This window comes from Notamacropus eugenii, chromosome 3 (assembly GCF_028372415.1).
Source record: "Notamacropus eugenii isolate mMacEug1 chromosome 3, mMacEug1.pri_v2, whole genome shotgun sequence".
In the NCBI taxonomy this organism is placed as follows: Eukaryota; Metazoa; Chordata; class Mammalia; order Diprotodontia; family Macropodidae; genus Notamacropus; species Notamacropus eugenii.
Window position 1 is genome coordinate 233,173,772 of NC_092874.1, and position 8,856 is coordinate 233,182,627.

General features: G+C 43.5%; 1 protein-coding gene across 3 annotated transcripts in view; it reads right to left on the bottom strand.

Moving 5' to 3' along the window:
• The window catches only part of AVIL (advillin), a 30,093-nt gene extending 21,603 nt beyond the window's left edge, over positions 1-8,490 (bottom strand). The window contains exons 1-6 of one of the 3 annotated variants that reach the window (XM_072655215.1): positions 7,919-8,024; positions 5,176-5,276; positions 3,346-3,420; positions 1,099-1,295; positions 497-605; positions 26-136 (exon numbers count right to left, since the gene is read on the bottom strand). In XM_072655215.1, coding sequence (XP_072511316.1) covers positions 26-136; positions 497-605; positions 1,099-1,295; positions 3,346-3,420; positions 5,176-5,241 — 558 coding nt within the window. In that variant the 5' untranslated portion in view covers positions 5,242-5,276; positions 7,919-8,024. Of the gene's footprint in view, positions 1-25; positions 137-496; positions 606-1,098; positions 1,296-1,773; positions 3,320-3,345; positions 3,421-5,175; positions 5,277-7,918 lie in introns of those variants that run through there. The other 2 variants (XM_072655214.1, XM_072655216.1) reach the window with 2 other exon arrangements.
• Positions 8,491-8,856: the final 366 nt, after the last annotated feature.

Here is an 8,856-nt window from a genome sequence, read left to right on the forward strand (position 1 = left end):
CTCCCAGGAGGAACAGCAACAGTACCTTTAGCCGTTCTCCAGTGTTGCTTTCTGGGCCATTCCACTGGATGATGACCCTCCCAAGGTCCAGCAAGAAGACATCACCGAGGTTAAAATTGTCCCAGCTCAGGTCTACCTACAGGTTAGAAATAGACGCTACTCAGGATAGTCCGATAGCTCCTGTTAAAACATTGTGAACAGATCTCACTTTCCTTAGAATAAGCAGAAGGGATAGGAGGTAGTCGGTTTAGTTTGAACTTTTTCTGTGTCATGGATCCCTTTGGCAGTCTAGTGATGTTTATGGTATCCCTTCTCAAAATCATGTTTTAAATCCATAAAACAAAATACAAAGAATGACTAAGGAAACCAATTATATTGAAACAGTTATCAATTAAAAAAAAAACAACACACACAAGTTCACAGATTCCAGGTTAAGAATCCCTGGCTAGGTAATGCTAATAACCTTCTCACGAGTTTAACTTTCTGGAAAACGTACTTCAGTAGCAGTTATGTGCCTTTTCCCTTTCACATGCAGTAGTCGCTTCACGTCATAGGTGTTGGTCTCTACATGCTTCATCCCAGAGGCCACACCTCCCTTCTTGTAGCTGAGAGACAGACAAAAGGATAGTTATCTTTCCTATGGTTTTTTCCCCCCTATGTTTTTGTAACTGAGGTAATTGGCTTGCCCAAGGTCACACAGCTAGTAAGTGTCTGAGGCTTTTTCCTCCTTCAGTGTTCCCCTGACATCACTGTCCTACTAGGAAAAAAACGAACTTCCTATCCACTCATAGCCCACCTCCTCCAGGAAGTTTTCTTTGATTAACTTCCACCTTTTATCCAGTCCATCAGGATTTAAAACCAATCAGCCTTTTCCTCAGTTATTGTTGCTGTAATGGCTACCCTAGAAGCTTTATCATTTGGGGAAAGGAAGGAACTGTTGCCAGTTCTGCTAAAAATGTCATTGTGATTCTTTACTATCTCTTTCCTTTGCCATGAACTATGGCATGTTTCCATCTTGGTGCTGTGCTTTATTCATATTAAATGTCCTATTAGGGAGAGAATGAGTCCAAGAACAGTCCAGTTCAGATTTATACTCACATGATCCCCTGTTTGAAGTAGCCTCGGAAAGTCTCCGATTCATGATATTGAACCTCCCGATGTTGCACTGGGCTGCCACCTAGATAGTCATCTAGCTGAGTCGTATAGATGGCAGCACAGCTCTGCTCATCTTGGGAAGAGTCCTTTCCAATCCAGTAATGGATATCTTGGCACAAGAGATTTCCAGATCTTCGGGTCTGAAGGATGTCCAAAGAGATTGTGTAATTAGGAATGGCTCATTGTCCTGCTCTGAGAGAACTATAGCATATTATGGATGGGGTGGGGGCCTGGATTACTGTCCCTGAGTAAGGTCGACTGATCCCATATAGAAATCTAGTTATTGTGTTCAGATCCTGGTGGCCCTAATCGAATTCCCACATTTGGAAAAAAGTGAGAAACTTTGCCATCCCTCAAGAAAAGTGAGACAATTGACAATAAAGAGAAGCCCCAATGAAGGATGTACCTTTGGAATTTTTACAGCTCCCCCCACCCCCATTTTGAGTATTTCTTAAACATGATATGCAAGGCACCATGCTAGGTACTGAGGATACAAAGATTAGTTTCTGTTCACTAGAAGTCTATATTTTCACTAGAGTTTATATTCTCAAATCTCATTCCTCCATTATGAATACTGTTCTAAAGTACTTAAGAACAATCTGCACTGTTAACTTGCACCTCTGTGTTGTTTTGTCCTTTTTCTTCAGTTAACTTCATGGTCATATACGGGGAAGATCAAGCTTAAAATAGCAGTAGGACTTTTGTACTGTTATTTTTCAACTGCTGCTGCTGTTTGGCCTTTGTTCTCAAGGAGCACCATGACATCACTGAAGTGATGCTATGACATGCAAATGAATTGGATTTAAGTGAGGGAGGGCTGTGCAAAGTCACCAGCTTCACTTTCTCTTCCTGAGCCATCTGGGTCCAGTGGCCAGATCCTTTGAAGCTTTTTGCATCCCTCTAGGGTATCTGGAGAAGAACTATGTAAACAGTATTCCTAGATCATAGTAGACTAACTTCAGACTGAGAGACCTTTCTTGGGCCAATAAGATTAATTCTCCACTCCAATTTAGCCATTCCTTTGAGACAAATAGGAAGGGTCAATTTTGAGGATGCACCTTGGACTTCTAAAGTCTGGGAGCACTTGAGGGTTAGATCTTCTCTCTCTTGCTGACTTCCTCCATTCCTGACTTCAGGGATCAACTGACCACTCCCTGGGGCTTCAGTGCTGCATTTCTAACTCCCAGCCGGACATTGCCAACTGGTTGTCCTACCTAAGCTTCAGAGTTAATCTCCCCTGCCTCCTGCCAAACCTGTCCCTTTTAAGTTCCCACTCTTTCACCAGCCCAATCACTTTCCCATTTTTTCATTCAGGATAAATAATCCTGAGTTATCTTTAATTTTTCCTTCTTCCATAGAGCCTGCTTTGCAACTCTTCTTCACCGTGCACGTTGGAATCAGTTGCTAAGTTTTGCTCATTTTTCTATAGCCTCTGTCTTTCTTTCTAACCCCACTGATAAAGGTTATTGTAATAATTCCGTAACTGATTTTTCTGTCTTTAGACACTCTCTTCACTAATTCAGTTTCTCACAGGACCGCTACAGTAAGATTCTACATGCTATATGTAGGTTTCGTCTTCCTTGGCTCAAAATCCTTTGGTGTCTCCTCATTGCTTAGTCACTGAATATATAAACCCCTTAGCTGGGCATGCAAGACCTTACACAATCTGTCTCCAAAGGACCTCTTCAGCCTATTTCCCTTCTATAGTCTGCATTTCAGCCAAGTTCGCATTCTCTGATCTCATCCTGTCATTTCTTGCTCATGTTGACCTCTGTGCCCAGAATGTTTTTGCCTGTTGAATTCCTTCCTTTCCTCCGAAGTCCCATGCAGGTGACACCTTCTATAAAGCCCTCTCCTGTCCACCCCACTGTCCCCCAAGGGAGGTAATTTCATCCTTCTTGAATATACCTTAAGTCCTCTTATGAATTTAGCATGTTATACTTTGTACTATTATTGCTTGAATATTTGTTTTATAAGATTTTTGAGAGTAGGAACTATATTATCTTTGATCTTTGTAAACCCAGAACATTGCAAAATGCATTTGTATATAGATGCTTGGAATATACTGGCTTGTCCCATGGTTCCCTGTGGACCATTACCCTCCATCACCAGCAGATGTCTCCATGGTTCCTGGAATAGATGACCAAGGGAAGACTGAGGCTAGGGAATTAGGGGCTGGGGTCTGCTCACCGAGAGAACCACGTAACAGTCTCCCTCGTAGAAATTGCCATGAAGGCTCAGTGGCACCAGCACTAGTTCCATTTTCTGGAAGGACAAAACGTGAGTGAGGGGCACACGCCAGTCTGCCTTCCTTCTACCTAGTGCTCCTCTTTCTCCCACCTTTGCTTTTCCCAACCCAAGAAATACCTGGAACAATGGCGATGGGTATGAACCTGGCCAATTCCTCTAGTGTTGGGGTAATGTTCCACCCCGGCCCAGCCAGGAAGCATGACAAATGTATTGCTCTGACCTGTGGCTTCATTAGTCAAAGAAATGGACAGGGAAACCCTCTCTACCTTTGCAGAGAAGAGCTGTCTGAAGCCCTGGGAGGTGAAGTAATTTGCCCAATGTGGGGTCTGAGGAAAGCCTTGAACCTGATGTTTCTGACTCCAAGGCTAGTTCTATTCAATAGGCCACACTGCCTCTCAGCAAAAGAGTAGGTATAATAATGACCCGGATCTCTTTGTAGCATAGTGTGGCCTTTACCTAGGCCTAGGAAGCATAGCCCTGAGGCCAGTCCTTAGAGCTGTGACTTGTTCAGATTTGAGGAGAGGAGCTAGTCCCCTGCAGCCCCCAAGCAATTTTGCCATACAGGTGCTGCTCCCACTTGTGGCTACTAAACCAGGATAACTAGGGGGTCCCCTGCTAGCCACAAGGGAAGAGATAATCATTTGGGAATATCACTTCAAGTTTTGCCCTTTGGGAGCGAGCTGATTTTGCTAAAGAGAATAGCTATGTTTTGCATGACTTCACATGTATAAGTGATATATTGATAGCCTTCTCAATGGGTGGGGAAGGGGCAGGAGGGAAAGAATTTGGAACTCAAAATTAAAAGGGACAGCTACAGGCCAACCCCAAAGCCCAATCAGGTGATGATCCCCAAGCTTTGTGATTTATTTTCTCTCAGTGATGACAGAAAAAGTATAGGTAGAATGAAAACTGATCCCACAACCTGGGGTAAATTCAGTAGGTGGGAATCCACCCTGTGCCACCACTGATGCAGTTGCGTGAAAGGGGTCTTCTTTTTCTTCTACTTCCTGGACAACGGCTGTCATTGACCCTGCTCCCGTGCCTGTTGCTAGGGATACCTTACACCACCCTTCCACCACCCAGTGGCAAGGGTTGGAGGCAGAATTGTAAGGAGCAAGGAATGGGATGACAATCTCTGGAGTGCTTGGGAGAGGAAATGTCCTGCCTCCCTAAAAAGGAAGTGTTCCCTTCTCCCTCCCCAGATGTTACCATCTGACCTTAAAGCCCCACCTTCATTGTGGCTCTGGGGGCTGGTACTTTTTTACAGAATGCTTTCTCCAGCAGCACCCTAACTCCTCCGGGAGGAAATGGGGCACTCTATTTCAATTAGTGAAGGAAGTGGACTATGGGAAGTTTTGCCATTACTATGATAAGGTGAATGTGAAGAGCCTCCAAGCCTTATGGATGTCCATTAAAAATACCTTCTCCAAGTTGAATGTAGAACAAAGAGCATTCTTACTAAGGTGCTGGTGTCCAGCACATGAGATACAGCTTTATCTATTTCCCTTAGGTGCCTAGGGCAGTCAGGAAAAGTCAAGTACATTCATTCATTTTACTCCAGTCTTTTACTATCCTTCCAAATCAGATAAGAAGTCAAGAAGCTTTTCAAAGTAAACCAAAGTTTCTACCTGACACCAACATTTAAGAGAGCCAGTAATGGTTCAGTGCCTCAGGCACACCCTGCCTTGACAATATACCTTGGCTTATGGGAATTGCTAGGTAGGGCAGAGGCTGAGAATTTCTGTCTTTGACCGTGGGGGCCCAGCTTACCTCTATTCTCCAAGTGATCACTCCTGGGTCATTACCCACTGCCCTGAAGGCGCCGCTCAGAGACATGGTGTTTGTCTTCTCAGGACTAAACTAAGATGTAACTGAGGAAAAGGCATAATAAGGCACCCCAACACTGCATTTGTGCAGTACTTTTCTTCTGAAATGCTCTTGGTATCTTCCCAACCACAGTTTATCCTTCTGTATGCTAGTGGGACATTCCTGACCTTTTCACAGATACGGAAAACAGTAACAGCATATTTATGTCATGATTTAGGATTTACAAAATATTTGATGGACAGTCTTATTTGATCCATATGACAATCCAATGATGTAGGTACTACAAGAATTATTATCCCTATTTTACAGATGAGGAAACTGAGGCTCAAAAACTTAAGTGAATGGACCACGGTCACACAGCTCTCAAGTGTCTAAGATGGGACTTGAGCATCAGTCTCTTTTCCCTTTAAAGTCTTGTTTGAATTCAGTGGGGGCACCAAAAAAGGTGAAAACTAAGTTCAAAACAGTTCTTTCCTCTTGCTTTGCTCCATGCCATGCCTTGAATCAGCTTGTTCTCCTACTCTTCTGTTAAGAAGTCAGTGGGGTGCAGTGGAACAGTGCTCGGCATTTACTACAGTGGCAGCGGGGCTGTGGGTCACCGTGGGAGCCTGGGTTTCCTCATCAGCAAAACAAAGATGATAATACTTGTACTTCCCTATATTAGGAGTTGGTTGTGAAGAGAGAGCACTTTGTAAACTATACAATGCCATGTAAATATTATTCTTTGGCTCTTCTTTTCACTAAATTTTTAAAAAAAACAAACAAAAGTTACGTGCATCTGCCTGAGTCACAGGAATGATCGCCTGGTGTTCCATGAATGAAAAGGGAACAGAACAGCAGGGTTGACAAAGGACAAAAGGCCCCAGGTGCAAGGAGCTGCCAAGCATTGGGTGTGGTCATCTCCTGAATGGTGTAAATTCAGCCCTCTCCACCTGGGTGATTGGGATGCTCAGAATCCAGGGATGACTGATTCTGTCTCCTTTTCCGAGTTTCTTTTTTGGGGAGTGGTTGGCTCCAGCCAGCTATTTGGCCCTGGGATGATAAGAAGTCTCTGTAGGCCACATATCTCTGTTATAATATTTTATTAAGCACCTATATCTAATCTTGTGTTTTTTATATCATTTAGAGACATGGCTTTGGCATCTAGGCTTATAATCTAACAGATGTTACAGGTGACAGAAATAGGAGAAAATTCCTTCTCACCTACAAACAGTAAAGGAATAGGATGATGGAGTTTATAAATAAACACAGATACACACTAAAGGAAAAGCAGCCCTACAAGAATTGTGAGGGGTTCCTGTAACTGGTGATGGGATAGGGTATCATGAGAAAATTGAACTGGATCTTCTTTATCATTTATGAAGCCAGATTTGGAGAACCAGCATCATTCTAGGGAAAGCCTTTGAGAAAGAGAACATCCTCCAAACTGAGAACTCTATTCTCTGCTTTTTTGAGGATGGATGGTGATGAAAAACAGAGAGAAGCAAAGGAGTCACTGGGTAACTTGCCCCACCCCACCTTGCACAGAATTTACCCTAGACCTAATGCCCTGTATCTAGTGGGTATGGAGAATTTTCTCTCCCCTTTAGTGCCCTGCCCTCTGCCCCTCAACATTAGAGAGTGAGGAGACAGACAAGGAAGGGAAGCACTGAAGAGGCTTAACTTTTCTCATCCCCAACTTTTCTATTTCCTAATTCATTAGCAAACCAAAAATGAAGTGACATATTCAACTGAGAATGGACTGATCCTGTCTCAGTTTGAAACTAGCCTTCCCTTTCAGATGGCAAATGTAAAAGGTCAGAATCCCGGTGGCCCCAAACAAGGAACACCTTCTGTAAAGGAACTTGGGGAAGGAGTTTGAAAAATAACTGGCCCAGAGTAGGTGGTGTTCTGTCCTGCCCTCAAACTAACCACGTTTACCATCAGCCCCCAGTCACTAAAGGCAAATTACTGAGGCCAGGGAACCGGGCCAAAAAGTCCAGGGAAGAGATACAAAATTATCACCTTTATAAATACAAAACTAACTGGAACTGTTTAATTAGGAATATAGGTTTTGAAGTCAAGAAAGGAGTATCAACTCCTGCTTTATTTCTTTGGTTCACATGTATTGGGCAGTTATCTCCAGTAACTAGTGCTACTGCTAATCCCTCTGACTCCTAAACATCCCCTCCACCCATTTGCAGGAAAGGACTTGAAGAAGAAACTGCATCAAAAATACAATTCAAATTAAAATAAAGAATTCTTGAAGCCCCCAGCCCCATGACTAAGCACCTTCCTAACTTGTTTAGTACATACAAAATCATTTTAAAATTGAATTTCATTTTGTTTTGAGCCATCTCCAGTCCTTGTGTTGCAAGTGCAGCATTAGAAATCATTGCCCTAAGCTGGAGGGATACCTTTGCACCTCAAAATGGATTACGGGAGTCTCTTCCCTTTACTTCACCCACACCATCTTTCACTAACAGAGAGAGCTGGAGGATCCAAGGAATCCTCTTAATCCTGCCCATCCTCACCAGAACTTGCCCCACACCTCTATCTGATCCATTTTATTCTTTACCTTTTTTTTTTTTAAACAATCTTTAAAAACTAAAGCCAAGAAACGTAATTTAAGTCTTCCAGGATTTGTACAGGATTGTTCCCTCTGAATTCCAGAATGATATTCACCCATAAACCAAACCAGCCTTACCTGGTCTTTTCCCCAGACTAGACTCCTCAGTCTGCCTGTGAGTAGGGCAAACTCATCCACAGCCACAGAACTGGAAGCGGACCAGATCCCTGCTCTTTGCTTAGGATAGCTGACCTGACAATGGCTCATATTTGCTTATATTTTCACCTTAACCGCATTTTCTCAGTCCTGGCCAATCACAGCCAGGCTGGCCCCTGGCTGGACTTACCAAGAGAAGGCTTTATGTGTGCCTATTCAAAATAGCAAAAACCAGGAGACTTTTAAAGGCCTCTTTTCTCTTTTAACTCTGTTTCCACACCCTATTCTAATTGATTTTTCTAAAGTGCACCGCCCATCAATAATGCAGGAAGTGGGGTGGGGTGGAAGAGTAGATATGAAATTAGCCGTATTATAGATGGGGATACATTAGGCTGATAGATGCTGTCTGACAGAAGCCAAAACAAACAACAGACAGTACCAGGAAATCCTGGACTTGCTCTGCTGAGAACAGGACCCTGGGAATCTGGAGCCAGAACACAGCTACCACAGTGAGGAAAAAGCCCTTAAGGGAAGCCTGGAAGGAAGATGATGTTACCGGGAAAGAGATCTTTTTCCTATAAAACTCTCTTTGGGTTACTCTCAGTCTCAACAGAATGGCTTAGCTCTTTTCATGGGGAGGTGAAGTGCTCGAAATGCATAGGACCTCGGGTTCTTCTGGACTCCTCACACAAAGTCAATGGGGATCAATGTTCAAGAACTAGATACAGGTAGAATAGTTCCATATGGCCTGGTGGGGGAAGAAAGTGGGAAGAGTTCCTCTAACCCTTGGGAGAAACCCGAAGTTGAGCCCAAAGTGGGTTTTCTAGGCTGCGGTTGTGCTGCCTAGGTTTGAGTCCTGTTGGCACTGCAGATCTAAATGTAGCATGTCTGGGGAATGGCGCCTTGTGTGACAACATGTA